Raw genomic sequence first — 22195 nt, 5'->3', positions numbered from 1 at the left:
ATCTTCTAATTAAGGGGTTTTAGTGCAGTGAAGGCTCTCCCCCACTCCTGTCCTTTACTCTTAATGTCAACGTTCCATATTTTGCAAATATGTCTTTCCAGCCAGTACAGCCTGTAATAATCACTTTGGTTTTTTTATTTAATGAAATGCATTGGCTTTCATTTCTGTTCCTATCTCCTGGCATTAGGTGGAGTGGATTTCTCCTTTGTGCCATTGCAATGCTCCTTGTGATATTTCCCATGTTTACCTTTCCGAAAAAGCTCCCTCCTCGACATAAAAAAAAGAAAAAGAAGAAGAAGATTAACTCTGATGATGTTTCAAGTGATGATGAAGTGATGAAAGAGAAAAGAAATAGCAAACAAAAAGCAGACAGTGCAGTTCCTGCCTCTATGGGATTTGGAAAGAATGTTAAAGGTAAAGTTTGGTTTTAGTTTTGAAATGCTTTACATTTTGGGTACAGGGTCATCTAGGATTGTATGAGTGTACTGAAGGCAGATTTTTGACATCCTGTATTTAATATTATGTTTTGCTGTTGAGATTTTAATAGATGGTCGTCCTTTGAAATTACAAAATGCAGTGATGAGTGTAAGACATCCATTCACTTAAATTATGGAAGTGTTTAATGTGCACCTGTAACAAACAGGTAGACTACTTCCTATGGTTATAGGACCTCTGTTACCAGATACATTTGTGCGCCTTACAATTTCTAACTGTTTAGGCTGTCCTTCCTAGAATAAAGTGCTCTTCTGAAATATTAGTGAAACAAGTAAAAGGAATTCGTGCATTTGTGTGAGTTAATTGAGAAAGGTTATTTGTCCCATAAGGCTTTCCTGGCTGTTTTGTACTGCAAGCTATTTATTTTCAGAAGGCTAGGATGAATGAAACCTGTGCTAAGTTTGTAACAAGAAGACATCAAAAGATTGACAAGTGATAGAGGTTTTTATTTTATTCAAGAAGTAAACTATTTATGTGAAATCTAACAGTAAGTAGTAATCATTGATAAAATGCTGTGAGAAGAAGGGCAGTGTTGTTAAAAATTAATTAATGTGAAACATATACATTTGGAGTTGAACAATACAGGCTTAAGAGTGTCATGAATGGTGTAGGACAAGAACAAATTGCCTTAATACCGTTGTGTTGTCAATGCTGTTGTGTCCTCCTTGGATTCCGTGATATGAATGCTGGTTGTGCCATTTTGTGGTAGCCTGATGAATGCAAAGGGACTTGGAGAAACCATAAAATGTCATTTGTACCATTAGATGTAATTTGAACTCATAACTTTAAGTTGTTGTCATGAACATTAGTGTTACTTTTTCATTGAATATCAGTCTAGGATTTAATGATTGGTGGATTTTTAAAGACACTTTTATGATCACTCTTTATATTCAGTAGATAAGGCTTAGCAAAACCGATGGGCTGGTTTTAGACTAAAACTAGGGTAATTCTAAGTAATGTTTGCCCCCATGCATATTGATTTGCTCTACATTGCATTTACATCTGTACTCTCAAGGTACCTAAAGTTACTGTTAATTTCTATGGAAGTAAAGGGAAAACAGGAGACCAGAATTTGCTTGTGGTGATTTTATTACCTTACAAACCAGCATCTTAATCAAGGCGCAGAGCAAGCAAGGTAAACCTGCATCAGATCTTTCAGAACCATGTTCTTCCTTTGTTTGCAAAGTAGCTAAAACAGCAGAGGAGAAGCAAGAAAAGCATATTGTCTAATTCCTTCTTTGAAGACTCTCTAATCACCATATTTGTGAGTCCCCATACATCATGTTTTCTTCTACATCCATGAAGCTAGTAGTGGGGTTTTTTGGCCTTCAAACCTGCTGGCCTCTGGTTAGCAAAAGTAGTTCAGGGCTACTCCTGTCAAGGTTTTCTCACTAACTTAGGGAAGTGGGAAATGGGAGTTCAGTCTTTGCTAGGCTCCTTCCTAATCATTGCAGGCGCTGTCACAGCAGAGGGACTGCTTCATCCTGTTGGTGTGCCTGGAAGAGATGCAGGTATTTCAGACAAACTCTGTATCTGGATGAGTTTGCTGATGGTGGTTCTCTGTTTCTGTACATCATTTCACCTCCCAGGTCATGTTGTGTCACTACAGGCACAGCAGATGCACAGAGAAAAAGTATTCTCTTAGGAGAATGTTTCCTAATTTTCACAATAATGAAAACTTCTGTGTGTCTTGTGTGTTTCTTTCATACGTATCTGCCTAAATGTATACCATACCTTCTACAAAATCCTATATTAATATGTTAACAGAGCTACCAAATTAGAGCTTTTCATATACAAAACTTTTCATTTACTCTAGAGGAGAAGCTTGGCCATGTGAAACAGTGAAAAGCAGCATTGTATTCCCCATATCAGAAAGATACCAAGTGAGTCAAGATAACACAGAGGAAAGTATTTTGCTGTAAGTTGATAATAGCTTTCCCATTAGATGTCATTTACCCTAGCAAAGAGGGCCTGCGGCAGGAATGCACTGTCATTTAATTATTTTTCAAGTTTAAGTGGGCTTTATGGAATGAGATCATGCCTCAGGCTTCTCAGTTGAAGTAATTTTGTTTATAATGGGAAGGAAAAAAGGATTGCATGTGTCTAAGTTTTAGCATTGCTTCTTGTGAGATCCAATGTACATTTTATACTTCCCGTTGAATTTCAGGGCTTCATCTTTTTATAGCACGATGGGCAGAAACTCCACTTAGGCAGTAGCTGGAAGACTGATGATTTAGTAGGTCATGTCTTCTATTCTGTACTAATAAATATCAGTGATGTCGTAGTCTGTGATGACAGAGGTGAGTGCCATTAAATCTGTAAAATCCATGCAGCTTTGGTAAAGAAAGTCTCAGGAAAGAAATGGTTTGTTTTGATCTTCTGGTATGTTGTTGTCTTACCTGGGAAGCCTGGCAAACTGATTCTTGTCCTGATGTAACTTGTCCTAATTTCACATGTTAGTTCTCGAAATGAATGAAAAGAAATCAAAAAGGCATGATGGGAGAGGGCTAGGGTCCTTTTTCCTGCAGAGCCTGACAGTATAGAATCATAGAATGGTTTGGGTTCGAAGGGACCTTAAAGACCATCCAGTTCTAACCCCCCTGCCATGGGCAGGACACCTTCCACTAGACCTGGTTGCTCCAAGCCCCATCCAGCCTGGCCTTGAACACTGCCAGGGAGGGGGCAGCCACAGCTTCTCTGGGCAACTTGTTCCAGTGTCTCACCACCTCACAGTGAAGAATTTCTTCCTAATACCTGATCTAAATCTCCCCTCTTTCAGTTTGAAACCGTTACCCCTTGTCCTATTGCTATCCTCCCTGATACAGAGCCCTCCCTACCTTTCCCATAGGCCCCCTCTAAGTACTGGAAGGCCTCTAGAAGGTCTCCCTGGAGCCTTCTGTTCTCCAGGCTGAACAGCCCCAACTCTCTCAGCCTGTCCTCACAGGGGAGGTGCTCCAGCCCTCTGAGCATCTTCGTGGCCTCCTCTGGACCTGCTCGAGCAGGTCTGTGTCTTTCTTGTGCTGGGTGCCCCACAGCTGGACGCAGCACTGCAGGTGGGGTCTCCTCAGAGCAGAGCAGAGCGGAGGAATCCCCTCCCTCGACCTGCTGGCCATGCTGCTTTTAATGCAGCTCAGGATGCAATTTCCTTTCTGGGCTGCAAGCGCGCATCAGTGGCTCGTATTCAGCTTTTCGTTCCCCAGCACCCCTAAGTCCTTCCCTGCAGGGCTGCTCCTAATCCACTCATTGTCCAGCCTGTATCTGTTTGCTTGGGGTTGCCCCAGTTGAGGTGCAGGACCTTGCACTTGGCCTTGTAGAACTCCGTGAGGTTCACACGGCCCCACTTCTCCAGCCCGTCAAGGTCCCTCTGGATGGCTTCCCTGCCCTCCAGTGTGTCAACTGCTCCACGCAGCTTGGTGTCATCAGCAAACTTGCTGAGGATGCACTGAAGAAACAAACCAAAACTGGCTCCATCTGCAAGAAGGCTCCAACTTCAGTGACCTGCGCTTTATTTGGCCCACGGTAGAGCTGAGATCAGATAAAAATACAGGTAACATCTTGCTTTTTCTCATGTTTTGAGATGCAAGGTCTTGGAATTCAGTCTTTTCTTATTTATGTTGCAAGTAAAAAACATGAGAGGGAAAATTCTTCTGAGGCAGATATCAAAAGTATTAAATAAAACATTAAATAGGTCACAGGAGGAAGGAAATTAGATGTAGTTTATCAGGAGAAATAGAGGTAGTGTAGATAACATGAGCTAGAGGAGATTTATAATGAAGAAGCCACGGTTCAATCCCATACAAGCAGATAAATCATGAACCCGAGCAGACAAAACCGCTGTTTTCATTTATTACATGGATACCCTTAGGGTTTTGTACCATGGAAATGTATCTGCAGTCCCTTTTACTTACCACTATAATGAAACTTACTGTGCAATTGAATAAAGGAGCAGTGTAAAGAAACCAAATGTATGTATTACCTAAAATGTTTTGATCTAATATGAAGGATGTTAATTAATTACATGTATTTTGTAGTCTTTGGGGGTTTTTTTAGCATTTTGAATTTTGTCCCTATGTACAGCCCTTTCTTAAATGCAGAACATTCCTGTCTGCCTTTTCACGTCTACCAGCTGTCATATGCCCTTCCCAGTCAGTCACCTCTGCGGATGGAGACAGGATAATGTTTGTCAGGGCATCAGCAAAGGTAAAACAAACTCCTGAGGGGCTTGTGGACGTAGTTTAAGCCCACTGCAATGCTTTGCCAAGGGTCTGGATTGGAGTTTCTGCAGTGCCCACAGATAAGTTGGTAAGGGATTGGAAGAGGAGGAGACAGTGTCTGTGGCAGGGGTGCTTGGTGAGCACTGTAAATGTCAGAGAGCTCAGCAGACCGTGGGCTGGAGGTCCTGCTGTGCCACTGACCTTGAGTTGCTCCCCCCTTGCCCTTTCTTAGGCCATCTTGAAGAGTCCGAAATAGAAAAGGTTGGCATGGCTCTGTGCAGTGATGAGCAGTGTTAGCTGGAGCCTCGAGAAGCTGCTCTAAATCAAGTTAACAAAAGTAATAATCAGATCAAACTTGCTCTGAACCTCCCTACTGTTGAGGGGATATTAGGGGTTGTTCAACAGTCTGGCCACCACCCAGGTACTTTAGGAACGCCCTGAAAATGCTTGAGGAATTGAGTTGAATGATGTTTAAATGGTATGTGAGTAGATAATGAAATTAAATACATGGCAAAATATTATTCTAGAATTTAGTGATTAGCTCCATGCAGGATATATTTGAAGTAGTTGTGCATGACTGAAAATGCTCATTTCCATTCTGATAAACAAACCAGAAATTCTGTCTCAAACCATGGCTCTGCTTTGTACTGCGGAGAGCAGAAGCTGCCCCTGAGACCTCGGTGTGGAGGCAGCCTCCTTCAAAACTGCAGACTTGGATAGTGCTGTCCAGGCGTTTAGCACCAGCAGGAAGGAAGTCCTTTTGCTAATATCTGCATCACCCTTACAAGGGACTTTGCTGATGGACTGCAAGAGGATGGTGTTGTAGACTGGGGTGGTTTATTCTCCTGGTTGTATTCATTGCATTACCTTGGGCTAGATGCACAGGAACAGGGATAAAAGAAAACACATTAAGTGATGAAAAAGGAGGTGGTCAGAATTATTTGAGTTTTTATTGAAATTCTGTTTACAGTGCTTTAAGAGTTTTGCTTAGAGCAGCATTTACAAATATTTGTATTGCTTGCAGAGTTTTCTTATGCTGTTCCCTTACCATGAGTCAAGACATGATCCAGCACATGAGTGGAAGAAAAGGAATACTGACTAGAGAAAAAATATTGTTAGAGACCAGTAGACTAGCAAACCAGTCTAGGTTTCAATTTACTCTTAGTTATATATTAGGTTATTAATAAAAATAAAAAAAGGAAGAAGATGAAGTTGTTTAACATTTGAATTACGGCACAGAAGTGTAGACGTGTTTGCAGCTGTACTAAAAGAACATTTCAGTTTTAGGAATGTGATTGATAGAGATTTATTTGTTTGAGTGACAGAATGAGGAAAACTGCAAGTTCTTATAGGTTTGTTTCTGATCCATGCTTGCAAAAACAAAAGGTTTTTTGAAGACCTCCTAAAAAAACCTGACAGGTTTAATAATGGCCTTGAAATCAAAGCCTAAGTCTATGGCTAGTCACACAAAAATAATATGACATTGAAATGTTTTAAATGCATAATTGATTATGTAGTACAAAGAATCCTTAAAGATCCTTGCTTTTTACTAAATCTGTAGTTGAAAGATAGGATTTATTTATGGTGCCTTTTTATTATTAAAGGTTTTTAAATTCAGAAGTATGATACAGATTCTGTCACCTAGGATTTGACTGTAATCATAGAAGGAAGTCAGGGAAAACCTAATTCTGAATATGTATTTTTATTTGCAAATTTCTTAGTATATAGCAACTTCTCCTTGTATGCCAAACAATTGCTCTTTATAAATCACAAGGAGCTTCAACCCTCAGCTGCTCCAGGTGGTATATGTTAGTGCAGCATGCAGGAATAATCTCTATTTTATTTCATGCCAAAAATTATAGTAATCAGCAGAGCTGTTCCTTGAAGAATCCTTCACACAGGTGTAAGAGTACTTGTGCTTATCCCAAGACACTGAGTTTTATCTATTTATTAGTAGAAATCCAGTTTCAAAATAGTGATTAGTTCTGAAATTAATGATGACCTTTAGACTGAGTGCTCAGTTGAGATGCCAGTAGGAGTCAACAGAAAGTAAAGCTCTACATCCGAACACCAGAGCAAAATGTTCATTAGCTCTGCAGTCCTTTGCCTAATTAGTTCTTCAGTATCTTTAGATCAAAAATTCTAAACCAGACATTTTCCTGAAGCTCAGTTTTACCAGAAAGAGCTAAGCTTTACCAGGTATTATGATATTTGGACCAGGCCCTTTAAAATAATGGATTTAGCAAAGATCTTGGACTCAGACCCTTGGCCAAGGACGTCCAGTTCATTTCTACAAAGAGCACCTAGTTCTTCATACTAGTAAAATATTTCTCTCTGTGATCTCCAGTCTTCTGAAAGTTACTATTTTACAATTCCACAAGTTTTTAGCACAGGTGAGCAGCTGACACCGAACAGCTTGGTTTCCATTAGGACCGCTCCTGGCACCCCTTCTTTCCGTTTCCTGACTCCTTTCTCACAGCAGCAGCAGCAGCATGGTCATAACTGCTTTCTCCTGTTGCAGGGGGAGAAGCACTCAATCCTGCACCTTGTCCCTGGGGAAATCCTGCTTCAACTGCCCTGCTGCAGCCCTTGGCAGCCGTTTTCTTACACTGCAGTATCTAGCCCCGTGAGAGGCTTTGCAAAAGTGGGTTAGAGCATCTTAGCTCTCGCCCTTTGGTTTCTTTTTGTGTCTAAGCCCCCATCAGCTAACCTAACTCAGGCCAACCCAACGATAGACACAAAGCCAAAGCTGATGAGGTTTGAAGGGCTGACATCTGATGGTGTAGCTTGTAGATCTTTCATTTTTCTTCTCTCTTTCATTTCCTTTTGAACAATGAGACAAATTTTGATCAGCTGTATTTTAAACATGCAGCATGTTTGCCAGCAGATACTGATACTATTTTATCTTTGTACTTGCTACTGTAATGTAGTTACTGAAGGTGTACAGTTGCATTACAGTTTCTTTATATTCATGTTGATACTATATTTTCTTGTACCCCTGTTATCTTCTTTCTTTCTGTTCTTCTATTGCAAATGGTGCCACATGTTTTTTGAAAAAAGCTGTAGGTGTTGAAAAACATGAAGATTCAAATATATGAGAGCTTCTTAATGTGATGTATTCATTACTTATTTGCACCAAATTTTGTATTTAACATTTGATATGTTTCTTCATAGAGGCAGCAAGAAAGTATTTGACTACATTAAAATTATAAACCCAGTATGCATAATGAATTCAGTATAAATTTTGACAACTGGCATGAGCTAAGACTGGATGCAGTCAGACAACTTAGGTGCTAATTTGCAGCCTGACAAGTTTTGACACAGCAAGAGTCTAAATTCTGTTTGCTTTTACACAGATAACCTACTGGATTCAATGGAGAAAGTGAGACAGATTTTTGAGTTGACAGCTTTTAAGATCAGTAAAATTCTCACTTGGGACTTCTTACTGAATGTGTTGTATTTCTAATGGGTGCTCTTGTCATTGAATTCAGTGGGCTCTGATTCAAGCAGCGTTCAATTTCTGTACAGATCGAAAAGCAAGTTAAAAAACACAAACCATAGTAGGTTAGATGCAGTACTTGAACAGAAAAATCTCATCTGGGCAGAAGCCCCAAGGAAAAAAAAGAAGTTTAAAATCACACTGTCTAATCTGAAAAAATTAAGTCTTGAATAGAGTTATCACCATGTTGTGATGATAATTTGACATCACTACAGGACTGAATTAAAAGTATTTAAGTGTTTCATTTAACTAAAGTGCTGAATTTCATGGGGTTTTGGTATTTGATTTGAGAATAAGTGCAGCATCTTTGAATACTTTTTCAATTTAAGTTAATGATGTGCTCTCATTTTTAATTGATTGTTTTATTCCTTCTGAGAATATTAAATGGGCTGTGTGTAAGGTATGTCGAGATTCGTTGGTATCGACATAATTTTTTTCAGTATGCTTTGTCTGCATCTGTGGTAAATACTTTTAAATCATGTAGAAAAATGTGTAAATAAAAATCTTTTGATTCTCTTTCAAATCATAGTAGTATTATCCCAGCCTTCCAAGCGTGGTCCTTGAAGCAGAGAGTTACAGGGGTAATGTGTGATCTGTTTTCCTCCTGTGGAGTGCGAAACTCGGTACTGTCAGTTCAGCAGTGTGAGACGTTATCTCAGAAAATTTCAAAATAAGACATCAGAATAATTCCAAAATTGCTACATTTTATTGCTGGTTTTCTTTCCTTTATAGTGTTACTATGTAGACCCTGTTTCTTCAGACGATTTTGTTAAAACAGACCTCAGTTGTGTTTGTGAAAAGTGGGACTGCAGCCCTGGGGCAATGCAGTGAGATAGGGTAAGAGCAGACAGCGAAGACAGCAATCCCAAATATGCACTCTCCCTTCCGCTTAGCAAATGTAGCCAGATGCTAGCAAGCCATTATAGCCAGTCCATCTCAAAGAAAATCAATTTGTTTTGTTTCAGTTTGCTTTTGTTTCTCGCTCATTATTTATAACATTCGTTTGTCATTTTTGTCATTTTATAGAGCTTCCAAGAGCAGCTGTCAGGATCTTAAGCAACATGACATTCCTTTTTGTGAGTTTGTCATACACAGCTGAGAGTGCCATTGTCACAGCTTTTATTACCTTCATTCCCAAGTTCATCGAGTCACAGTTTGGCATACCAGCTTCCAATGCCAGCATCTACACTGGTAAGGCATTGCCACGTAGTGCAACCTCGCAGGGGTTGGTGTTCTTTGACTAATGAAATGAATCAATGTAGGAACGAACCAAAACCATGCTTGTTAGAACAGGTGATTCGATCCAGCTTTATGCATTTGCTTAGATATTCAGGCTGTTTTTTGATGTTTGCTATATGTGTTTAGTAAAATGGGAACCCATTTATATTGTTAAAGGGCTGAGTTTTTTTACATAAGCCTGGACAGACATTTTCTAATATGTTAATGGTCTTCAAAGGAGAAAAAAGCAACAAAAACAAGCTAGAAAACCCACAGGCATTGCTACAATTTGTGTGACTTAAAAGATCTTTTAAAGCTGTTCTTATTTTCTGTGTATTTTACTTCCTCTTTGATCTTTAAAATATCCCAATCTTTCCTTTTTCCCTAGTGACAAGTTTATCTGTCCCATCCTTCAGGCTGGTGGTTTTCTCCTTATTTACTTATTAACATTGAGCAAACAACGATGTAGTCTAGTCAGGAGAGCTCCCAAATCCTCTCCCACCTGTCTTTTCAGGTCCGAGACCTCTCTTTTGCAGGTGTGGCACTTCCCCTGCTGACACAGCACTGTACAGCCAAGTCCAACTTCTAACAGAGCTACGAATCACAAAATTTTAAGCTTTGTACTGCTCTGCGGGGTGTAGAGATGGGAACTTCCCTGTGGAAACTGTTGTGCAGAATTTGGGCCCAGGTCATGCAGATAATCTCCCTTCTCTCTTAGCTGCATCAAAGACACTTGTCTTTATAAGCATCTTTTTGACTTCTCCGTAGTGCTTCCTATTTCCCATGTAGAATAGCTGCTAGTTGCTAGGCCGGTTAGTTTTTTGCTCCCCCATACTTGCAGATAGTGCTCCTGAGAAGGAGTGATGGAGTGGAGAGTGAGTTGTGGGAACAGGGGTGAAATATGGGGTGAAGCTGCCCAGAGGCATCAGTCAAGGAAAAGACAAAAAGCAGCAGAAGAAAGAGAGAAGACACAGAGACCTTGCGTGGAAATCATTTGTCACCTGGAGTGGCTGGAAGAAATGCAATGAGTCTTTCCAGAGTGTGGAGGGGAAACAGAGTAGCGGCATGTGGTGACTTCTATTTGAGAGCTTGCTGGGTTGAGATTTTCTTCAGGGCAAGAAATCCCTGTGTTCTGTCTATAAGGAGGAAACACTGATTGATGGGACCATGATTCTATCTGAAGCTTAGGTTAGGGTAGCTATGCACACATAGGAGTGTTACTGTAATGAGTCTTGATGGGATTGCCACTCCGTAACTTGCTTCGTTCTCAGGATAAACCAGAATCATTCTTGCCAGACAAAATATTCAACAGCCACTACCTTAAAGGAGCAAAAAATTATGTGACCCTGTCCAGGGTGTGAAACTATTAACATCTGCTGTTTTCTGTGTTACAAATTTATTGATAAAGACTATTAAAATGGCCAGAAGAAGAAGGTGAAATAGCTCAGGCTGGATGTGCTATACAGACAAGTGAGCACTGCTTCCACAGCCCTAACTCCTAAACTTAACATTAAAGTCAACAATTGTTACTAATTTTAGAAATTCTTTTTGTAGGAAAAATAGGAAAAGGAAATGTGGGGATTCTACTAGCTAATCTAGGAAAAGACACGTCCAGTTTACAAACTTTTGGTTAGCAAAAGGAGGATTTACATGTTATTTATATAACTACATCTATACTTCATATGTACATTGCCAGCTGAGTACATGCACTTGCTGAATCTCTTCATGTGACTGAGTAAAGTTTTTGTTGGTCATTTTCGATCTCACTTCATAAGCAGCAATTCTTTAATTAAGTCTCAATTTCTTTCTATTTTTAAACAAACCCGGCATTAATCATCAGCAAAAATGCTATGTGCCAAACCTTATGTCTTGAGCTTGTGCAGCTTGTTCTGCAGTCTTGTCTTGCTCGGCAGATGGCATTTAGCCTCCAGGCTTTCTTAAGTACAAAAAAAAAAAAGATCATAGATCCAGGTTAAAATTTCAGGTGCTTTGCTAGGAGATTTACTTGTGAAAAAGAGAGTTACAGTTGAAATAATTTGTAATTGGAGGAGCTGCACATTATATAGTATAAAGCACTGTTCCAGTAACCTGCTAAAATGGTTACAAATGCATTGGATCTACCTTTAGTTTTAGAAAAGGTATAAAGTGTATCCCAGGCAGAAGTGCTTTGAAAATCTCCATGGTATTCCCTTTGGAAGTGTAGCCTGCTTAGCAGATATTGCAGATTTTCTGTTCCCAGACTATTAGTAGCTGTTAGGATCATCTTTTGCTGCTGTGGAAGGCCTCAAGTGCCACAGCATCCTGACAAGAGCAAAAAGGACAAAGCTTGAAAATTGCTGACTGAAAGCTGATATCGCCTTGCAGCACTGTACCCAGGGGTGTATTTAGCACATGCACAATTCCTGTAAGCCAAACTGTCATTATGAAATGAAGGAGAGTGTAGTGCAACAGCTTAGTACCAGATCTTAAGCTTTATTCCTCTAAAAGCCTTTGAAAAAGAAGAATGCATGTCCTGGTTAGATGTACATGCTTTGCTTTGCCCTGGAAGCTTGTCTGGAAGTGCGCTGTAGCAGCTGCATTTCTTTGACAGTACATCGCTTCTGATTTCACATCCCCTGTGGAAAAAAAGAATGAAAAATTTGTACTTAGGGCAAAAGAACCTGTGAGCCTTCCTGACATGTAGGAGGGAATGAGCACTTCCCTCTGCTGCCTTCACCACAAACACTAAAATCTGCTCCTGCCCTTCCAGTTTCTCCCAGAGAGAGTTTCCATCCCCAGCTCCACTTTGCATGGAGGAATTGGTCTTTATACTTCTTTTGTGTAGGCTTTCCTTTACCTTTCCATCCTCCTGAATGAGAGCGAGCCTTGGCAGGCGGTTTGCTCGTGTCCTCCTCATTTTTGATGTTCTGATCTTCATGGTGTGGCAGATGATGGACAAAACCAACAGCATGGTATAATTCGCTAATGGAAGAACCACTAACATAGTGCCTTGCAAAATATTTACATGCTCAGTTTTGACAAGATACTAGACACAGACACACAGAGTCTCAGTTCTAGGGAAAGGCTTTTCCAATATCCATGCACTCAAGAGAGTAAGAAAGAAAAGGTAAATTTGTCTTCAAAAGAGGTTACAAACTCAAAGCTAAGCTATAAGGTGGAAGGAAGAAGAATAAAATACTGAGGTTAGTTCATTGTCAGTAAGCCCCTATCTTAGGCTAGATCTTTCGTTCATATAGCTGATGTAGCCACAGTTTTGGTCCATGGAATATGTATGGTTCACCTGTCAGGGGTGTTTTAGAAGGCATTGCAAGTGATTCCAGTCTGCCTTTGGCATGGATGTGGGCTTCTTTGACACAGATTTCATAGAGCAGGGCATGCCTGCAAGACTCAGGTGTCTGAGTTACCATTTTCACCCAGAGAGACTATTTTCAGTGCAAGTGAAAAGATTTGCATTATTTCTTTCCCTCGTTCATATTCGGTCGTTGAAAGTGAGAGATATAACAGCTTGAGAGACGTACCAGCTTTGAACTTTGTGAAAGTAATTTAATTCTCCTAGAAGGATTTACACATTTAATTTCTGCTCTTATGAGAAAAAATGATTTTGATTCTATGAAGGGTTATGATTAAGAATCTTCCTTATGAAATAACATTTTATTTTATAATGCCGTTGGTAATGATGGTATAATTAAGGTGGCAACTACTTTTATCTGTTATTTTTACTTTTGTGATCTCAACATTTTGATAAATATAATGTCCCCTTCACCTTTAGACAAATTAGCAGAGAATGGCAATGCTTTGCAATGATATTAAAGGTATTTGCAAGTGATAGTCTTACTGGCTTCTTTAAAAAGAAGACCAACATTAAGAATTTGGATTATGAAGCTTAGCGCTTTCTCTGTAGATGCAGTTGCCAACAGTTGTTCAAATTCCATATTTATGTGGAATGCATCTTTATTAGCAAAGACCTAATTTAAAGACCTTCTCACATGTTAGTGAGAAGCAAAAGCCAAGGGAAGCGAAGAAATGCAAGGCATTCACTGTCTTAACACCACCTCAGACCCCGAGAAGTGAGGACAGCCCACTGATGTGTTGCTGAACTGCCACCTTGTAACTGCAGCAGCAGAGCAACAGAAATGTCATGGGCACGTCTTTTGTGTCTAAAAACTTACCCTAATACTAATTCTAGTCTCTCAAATTCTTTAGGCATGTTTGATCAGTTTGCATTCCACGTGGCTGTGCTGAGATGAACCGGTAGGAAAGTGCTATTCAGCTTGAGTTAGAGTATCCTGAGATCAGTTGGGGTGCTGATGTAGGAAAGTGCTATTCAGCTTGAGTTAGGGTATCCAGAAGGCAGAATTTGCAGCCAGGCTCATGTGTGCCCTCCCAGGTGGGCAGGCTTCTGGAGTCCTGCCTGAGGTTTGCACTTGTGCTTCACTGGAATTAATCATGAGAGTAGGAAGAGGAAGATTCGTGTCCAAATCTAGATTTCTTCAAGTTCTCAGTAGTTAAATTGGAGCAATATGTAGCCCTTCTCCCCATTCTAAAATAAATACAAAGCAATGTTTCTGCTTATAAGTACAATAGTTCACTTATAGTGCTTTGGCTGCTGGTAATATCATAAGGAGGCTTTTATTAATTCTTTGACAGCACTCCAAAGGTTTGAAAAGTCTGACTCAGTTTGCTAGCAGAGAATCAGACAATGGAGATCTTAGTGCAGCATTTGCTGTCATCTAATTAGGGAATGAAACCAATATTTATGTTTTATACTGTTTCTATAGGTCCTGTTTTAATGTTACTCTAATTTCTTCCTGGCAGGTGTGATTATAGTCCCCAGTGCTGGTGTTGGTATTGTCCTAGGCGGCTACATTATAAAAAAACTGAAACTCGGTGCAAGAGAATCTGCAAAGTTGGCTATGATCTGCAGTGGTGTCTCTCTGCTGTGCTTTTCAACTCTCTTCATTGTTGGATGTGAAAGCATTAATCTAGGGGGAATAAATATACCTTACACGACTGGGTAAGTGTCTTGGAATCATCTGTAGCAAAACCAGCTTTTTCCAGTAAGCCTGATAAAGAAATGTAAAAAACAATTGATGGCTGATGTACTGAAGAAGCCACATGTTCAGATAAGAATTCGGTGAGTATCATATATAAACATGCTGTTACTGTGTGGCCCTTCGGGTTTACATCTAGTTTATAATGAAGATTATGTAATAACTCACCTTTTTGAGGGATGGGAAAATGCATTAGAATGGACTTCAGTGATTTTTACAGGAAAATAAGAATATTATCCTCTGTAGATTGCTCAGTAGAATTTAGTTGGTGTTTCAAAATGTTTTATTTTCTGCTCATGATCTAAAGGGATTATAAAGATTATTTCTGAATAGGTTTGTTTATTATCACCGTAATAGTGTCTTAGGTCTACAGTCCCTATTTGAGAGGAATCACTTGGGCGTGTGCTCTTGACAGAGGTGTGCCCTGCTTCTGAACCCCTTACTAATTGTATGAATGCCCTCCGCACTTGCTGGATCATCATCAAGACATCAACTAGATCATAACCTTTAAAGATATTTTGAGAATGAAGAAGGCTGCCAAGAAAAAGAGCATGTGGATGTAGGAAGGTATTTGGAGTCAGGGATTTAGGCTATGACATTAACAAATGCATGGAAGAGCATTTTAAAAAAATGAGGGATATCTGGAAGGAAGACAGTGTGATAAAAGTTGTGAAAAGGTGTTTCACTGGAAGGTTATTCCTCAGAAGCCTGATCATGAGCTTTTTCTTTCTTATTTTGTACATTAGCTTTTCCCTAAAATTGCCAAACACAAGAACAGAGTAAGAGTTTGAAGAGCACGAACTTATCTGAAGCAGTGTTTTTTCCTTTGCTTTTGCCTCTGAGACAACGTCTGCCTTTATTTATGGCCAGGTGCTGGGTATTGGATCCGTCTGAATATCTTGCTTTTAAGGCTTAGCTTTGGACTCTGAACATTTTGAGGTTTGAAAGAGAGTGTAGAAGAAGTGTGGAGCCAGAAAAGAGATGATCAAATGGGGAAAAAAAGAACTGCAGTGGGGCAGTGAGCAAGCCAAGTGAAAAAGGGGAAGAATGGGAAGCAAGGGAGGAAGAAAATAGGCACTGTATACATAGAGAAGATTTTGCATTGAGTGTTGCTGGGTGTTACCACATTGCTGTCAAACCCTAATCCTAGAGCAAGAAAACCGGCAACTGAAAGTCATGAGCTGGTGGAAAGCTGATTTACTGCTTTGTATTCTCAATAACAGAGTTAAAGCTTGGTGCTGAGGGGCTGACTGTGGAGCAGAGTAGCATGGTGATAGGTCCTCGTCTGAGCATAGAGGGCTGAAGAAGGAGAGAACAGGGATGGGAAGGGGGTGGAATGCTTTGGTTGTCCACCTCCTGTTGATGTTTGTGGCAGCCTGTGGGCGTAGGTGAAGAAATGAAAATTATTAGGAATTAAAACACAAATTTCAGATAGGAATTAATTGAACTGTGTAGCAAGTCAGCATGTCCCTGCTTGGCTAATGAGAGGGCTGTAGTTTGTGAAAAAGTGCTATTTAGTTTAGATGTATTTCTACATTGAAGACAAGGCAAACTATTGCTATGTAACACATACCCTTCACACTGGAATTGTGAGATCTGTTTGGTTTTTTGCAGTAAGTAATAACATTTGCAGTAAATACATAGCATGAATCAAAACAGACATCTATTCACAGCTGTTCTGGAAGTCTGCAATAGCATTACTTCTTTGCCACTTTCATCTAATTGTTCTTATTGAGAAAAGAGGTGAGAGAAGGTAATGGCAAAATTCTTGGAAGTGTTGATGTATATTGACTCTTGAAATCAGTATAAAAATCAGTATGCTTAGACAGCAATGTCATCACAAATTGAGAGTTTCCCGCATGTTATAAAGCACTGTTTTGGAGTTTGCAGCCCCAGCCCTATAGGATTTTTTTAATGCAGAGGTCAAATCCAAATTTATTATCAAAACGATAATGAAGAAGCGGCACTACAGATAAATTCATCTGGAATAACTGACATGATAAACATTCTCTTAATCCTCATGGTCAATCATTTGATAGCTTCAAATAATTTACTTGATAGGCAACTCCTTAACTCGGACATCAAAGAATGTTATTGTTCATGTAACAAAAAAGCATGCTTTCATTTTGAGGTTTAATAAAACACATACTTCATTCTCTAGTTCCAATGCAGTGCAGCGTATGGACATCAAAGCAAATTGAACAGGCGAGATCAGATAGGAGAAGTAGTACAGCTACTTGGTTCAGAGTAAATGTCTTTCATGTTGCTCTACCTTAACATGGCTCTGCCAGCCTTGTCTCTGAAGGCATTTGATATTTGAACACAGTGTAAGGAGCCTTACGTCAAATCACAATACGGCATCCCTTCTCTTGCACCGTAACCATTGTCTGAATGGCAAGTCCTGAGTTAGTGAATTGTCTCCTTGTCCAGACAACTTTTGAAGGAGGGAAGCTCCACAGCATCCCTGGGCAACCTGTGCCAGTGCTCAGTCACCCTCACAGTGAAAAAGTGTTTTCTGGTGTTCAGAGGGAACCTCCTGTGTTTCAATTGCCTCTGGTCCTAGCACTGGGCACCACTGAAAAGAGCCTGGCTCCATCCTCTTTGCACCCTCCCTTCAGATATTTATGTACATTGGTGAGATCCCTTGAGCCTTCTCTTCACTGGGCTGGACAGTCCCAGCTCTGTCAGCTTTCCTCAGAGGAGAGAGGCTTCAGTCCCTTCAGCATGCGAGTGGCCCTTCGCTGGACTCTCTCCAGTATGTCCGTGTCTTTCTTTTACTGGAGAGCCCAGAACTGGACCCAGCACTGCAAGTGTGGCCTCACCAGTGCTGAATAAAGGAGAAATAGCAGAGATCAGCTGTTTTGGTTGGTTGTAGACCTGTCTCTTCCATGTTTTGTGGTATAAGACAACTAAACCAGGCTCCATGGGGAGCTTACTCATAGTAATGAACTGGATTAGTTCAGTTCCATCTCTCCCATTTCTGGTACGTAATAAATCAAAACAGACCCTTTTTGATTGCTTTCTGTTGGTTTGGTGCAATTAAGGTTTAGTTAAAGCATGCAGTTGAGTTACTAAGTCACAAAAAAAATTCTGTCTTCTTCTTGTACCACCAGTTTGGGTTTCTGTTATTCTTGTATCTCTTTCAGTACAATCAGCCAGTTGGATCCCTTAACTTGAAAGCAGTGACTAATTGGATCAGAACAATAACAACAAAGAAGGGACCCAGCTAACACAGTGAGAGAGTCCCTTGTTTGACAGCTACGCAAAATTTGCATCATTGCTGCGGTTCCAGCTGCTTGCCAACAAGGAGGCTGCAGATCTCTGCCATCCAGAATGTCCTTCAGTACCAAACCAAAAATACTGCTATTAAATTAGGATGATCGTGTCATATAGCCAAATATTACATTTACAGAAATTATGTGATGAGGGATTATCTCCTTCCGTTTATATTTTCTTGGTCCTGTAGGTTACTACAATGATCTAAATAAAAACATGTGCAAAACGATTCTTTGTTTAGATGTTACCAAAATATAGTCAGGCACTGTTTTATTTTGTTTTTTTTTTTTTTTTTTTAAACTGCATTTCATTTGGATTGTAGCCTCATAGGGCGAGGGTTCACCTTCTTTTTCGAATATGTGTACATTGACTGCCAGAACAATAAGGTTTCAGTCCAAGCCTGAGTATCTGAAATAACAGGTCACAGCTCTAAAAACTCCAGGCAATAAATCTTGCCTTATATTTTCCCTTTTCTTACTTTACTGCTATATCACAAGCCTTCCACAGAGTAATAGTTGGAGAGGAGAACAGGATTTAGAAAAAAAATGTTAGGAACTAGAGTCCCTTTCATTGTTAGTCACATCTAATAAAGGTCTCCTCTTTATTAGGTTTACCAGCATCACGTCATGGAGACACGGAACAGTCTCCCCAAGAAGTGAACAAATGCAGTTTGTCAGATGGGATTCTGGGTTTTGTCCCAGCACACATGTTCGGCCAACCTGCAGTTAAATCTTGTTAATGAAAGGAGTGGCATTATTGTTTGTAATTGAAAGAATAGTTCAGGAAACGCTGTTGTTTGGGGCTGGTTTCTGTCAGAGAGCTCATGCATGATGGGTGTCCTTGGCATCTCCGGTGCGGCAGCACTGCAGGTTGGCAGCACTGCATCCACTGAAAGAAGCAGGGTGGCTGTTTCTCAGACATCCCCTGTGTCTACAGCAGTGGGTGCATTGAAACTAAGCTGCTTTTCCCACAGGCCGGTTCACAAGCAGGACTTAACTTGCTTTGGTGCAATTTCCATAAGAGCCTGCTCTTTCTGACTGATGCAGTTATATTGATGATGCGCTGTGAAGTACTTCAGGGATCAGTGCTTTGTGGAGAGCAGGCAGCCTCCCAGAGTCGGAAGGCAGGAGTAGTAGAGTACTTTGGTTTGGCTTACTGCTGGAAAAATACATTCCTTCAAGAAAAAATGATCCCCTCCTGGGAGAAGTGTTCATAGAAATCTGTTATAATATGTGCTACATGGTAGATCACATGGGATGAAAATGGGGTTACATAGATATGTGTCGGTAGAGATTTCATGTCTCCAGCATCTGCATTTCTTCATCCTTCATTGGTTTCCCGTCACTGAAAGCGTGAACAGTGAGTGAATAGTGAAGGCAATAAAGATGGAAGCATGAACCTCTTACAGCTGTCTGATAGCGAGCTTTTGGAAACAGACTTAATAGATGATTTTGTATATCACATGTTCTTGAAAGGATGAAAAAACCCACATGTTCTTGAAAGGATGAAAAAAAAATCTGTTTGTGTGCAAGGCATTTGCTGTTAACAACAAAAAAAATTCCCCAAATAAACTTTACAGTGATTTGCTGAGGTACAAAAGGTGATGAAAGATGGAGAGGCACAGCTTGCAGTAGCTTGTTATTAATTTGAGCATATTTGCTTTACATATCTCTAAATGTAAGGCAAACGAAAAAATGCCCCGAGATTAAATTATCACAGTAGTCTCAGTGCAGTTTCCAGTTTCGTGCTTCTCATTTCTTGCATGCCTGATTTCATTGACCTTTATTTTTAAGCCGGTTTCCTAATCTCTGTGTCATGGTCATGTTGAGCAATGCAGCTGAAGCAAGTTAGCTCTGGAAGCGGACTGAGCCGCGGCGTGGGCTGTCCTACCTGTGGCACAGCACAGCCCACCTGCTGCTGAGAAGGGTTTTGTGAGATGAAGGGATAAGAGGTCAGAAGAATGCCTTTCACAGGGTGGGAGAGGTTGGAGAGGGGAACCTGAGCTCTGCCTTTCCCGGTGGCCTGAGCTGTCTGTGGACCTGTCCACGTGCAGGGTGGCAGAGCCCTGCTGGCAGCCAGGACGCAGGCACGAGGGTCTCCCAGGCAGGTTGCAGAGTCCTGCTCACCTCAATTATTCAGGCATCTGGGACATCCAGCTCAGCAGGCTGCCAAGGAGCTTGTGAAGCTCCAAAAATGCTGCCTCTCCTCTTGGTGTGAAAACCTTATGTCACTGTGCTGCTGAAATCAGTATGTTCCCATGGAATTTTTCAGTGATTTGGTGTTTTCCATCGGAGAAAAGGTTCTGTTGAGAGATCACTGGAAAAATCTGCCTGTTGCTATATGATGTGTTGCTGCATATTGCTTTCTGGAATCCAGCATGATATCGTAAGACAAGTTTCAGCTGATAGCTGAGAAGGCAGCAGAACTAATATCAGTCCTGGATATTTAATTTCCTGCTCAAGCTGCAACTTGTTTCTAAAACTGTGCCTTGTTTGTTTATGGCGCAAGAAAGAAAACACTCAGAAAGGCTTTGGTTAACATCCAACTAGACCATAAAGTGTAAAGTAGCTCCAGGAGCTAAATTTGTGAACCTGATTTGTGTGATCAGTAGACAGTCAATAAATATTTAAGAGCTACTTAGTAACAAGTGATTGGCTGCAAAAGTGCCCAGCTGGAAAGACAAGCATATTCAGCAAAAGCAAATAGTGGTGTATAAATACATTAAAAATCAGTCAAGTGGAAGCCACTAAGCAGCAGTTGTGCTGCTTAGTGCTACTAATGACAGGAGGTGAGGTGACGGATGACATGGGTGACAGTCGCTGTGTGGAGCGGCTCCTGAGCCATGTCTCTGATCTAGTCAGGTGTAGAAAATGGGAGCAGAAGAACATCCCTAATGGTCCATGGGGTAGCTGGGATGCAGTAAGTCTGATGCTAGCTGTTTACCTTCGCAATGGTCCTGCCCACACATTATAGATGTGAAGACAAGCAAACAGCAGCCCTTGTGGGGCTCTGCAGCCATGATGGTCTGTGAGCCATGCATACAGGATCTTGAGGATGCAGTCACAAACCCAATCCAGATTCCTATTTAGCTCCTGCTTGGCTGAGGAGGTGCTAAAATTCCCTGGGTATCTACTGATCTGCTTAGAGCAGAGATACTTGAGCTAGTTTTAAACAGCAGTGGCCATTGAGCAATACTGAAAGCAGGGGAAACACAGCAGCATAGTTAATTCAGTATTGCGCTGTGGTGCCTGGTGTGTAGAGGTTGTGCATACCAACATTATTCCTAAGGCAAGATTTTTGCTTATGATGCATATGCAAATACTCATGCCCCAACAGAGCTCAGTACTGAGCTCAGTGCTGAACTCTGTCTGATTTTGCAGATTCTGCAGGGGTCAGTGGCATTTGTTCGCAGAAATTCAAGTCTTCTGGATGTGTGCACACAGACCATAGGCAGAAATTGGATGGTGCCTGCAGCTCCGCTTACCACTCAGGTGTGAGAAGGCAAAGGGCGCAGTCTTCTCCTGGAGTTGAGGGTTTTCATACATATATTCTAGTCTCTGTAAAAGTCTCTGTTAAATTTTGCTCCTGCAACCTCTCCTCTTTATCACGTTCAGCCTTGCTGTGGATTGCTTCAATATTCTTTGTAACTGGGTTTTCATATCTAATCAGTGAACTACTGGATAAACGATGCAATGAAGGACACTTTTCGCTTCCATTTGTGAAAGAACTGTGAGATAGTTTAAAAATACCAGGCAGGAAGAGAAAGGAGGGACAGCCTTGTGTCATAGGCAGATCTAGCCTCTTGGAAGAGGATCCAGAATCTGTGTGCCTCTGTGGATTGAGGCCAGAGGGACTGTAGCCTTGAGCTGCAGCATCCTGCAGTGTGTGAAACACTGGTGAAAGCTGGCACGTGGAGTATTCAAAGGAATCTTTCAAACTAAACTAATGACACACCAAAGGTTTCTGGTACCACTGTGCTAAAACCCCTGAAAAAAAAAAAAAATCCCAAACTGCATTCTCAAAGCACCACTTTTCTTCACTCTTCAGCTACAATGTGCTCCAGCTATGAAGAATCACAAAACCGTGCAGATGACAGACTGCATGGCCCTGTCTTCTGAGCTAAGCTAGCCATTTTGACTACTATGGAGGAGGCAGAGGAGTGCATTGACTGAAGAATGACTTTTTAAATATGGGACAGGTTTTAAATACCTGGATTCTTTCCAAAACCCAGATTAAGCTTATCTTCAACTCTCCAATCTCAGTGATTAGTATAGTTATGTATTCTCAAGGACTACTGAAGTGAAATAAGCTATTATTTGTATTTTGGCCAGAGTTCTCCAAGTGACCAAGCATAGACTCTTCAGTAGTTTTAGGGAGCCAGGTATGTGCAGGTGTTTAAGCTGCTATGACTCAAAGATGGGAAGGAAGCATTTGAAATATTC

General features: G+C 40.8%; 1 protein-coding gene across 1 annotated transcript in view; it reads left to right on the top strand.

The window, feature by feature from the left end:
* Window positions 1-22195, top strand: part of SLCO5A1 (solute carrier organic anion transporter family member 5A1) — a 74098-nt gene that overhangs the window by 39961 nt on the left and 11942 nt on the right. The window contains exons 3-5 of the mRNA XM_086465737.1: window positions 188-414; window positions 9235-9399; window positions 14242-14440. Coding sequence (XP_086321863.1) covers window positions 188-414; window positions 9235-9399; window positions 14242-14440 — 591 coding nt within the window. The remainder of the gene's footprint in view (window positions 1-187; window positions 415-9234; window positions 9400-14241; window positions 14441-22195) is intronic.

Source organism: Leptosomus discolor, chromosome 5 (assembly GCF_034619465.1).
Source record: "Leptosomus discolor isolate bLepDis1 chromosome 5, bLepDis1.hap2, whole genome shotgun sequence".
Classification (NCBI taxonomy): Eukaryota; Metazoa; Chordata; class Aves; order Leptosomiformes; family Leptosomidae; genus Leptosomus; species Leptosomus discolor.
Note: the sequence above shows the minus strand (reverse complement) of the source record. Positions and strands in the feature narration are given on the sequence as shown.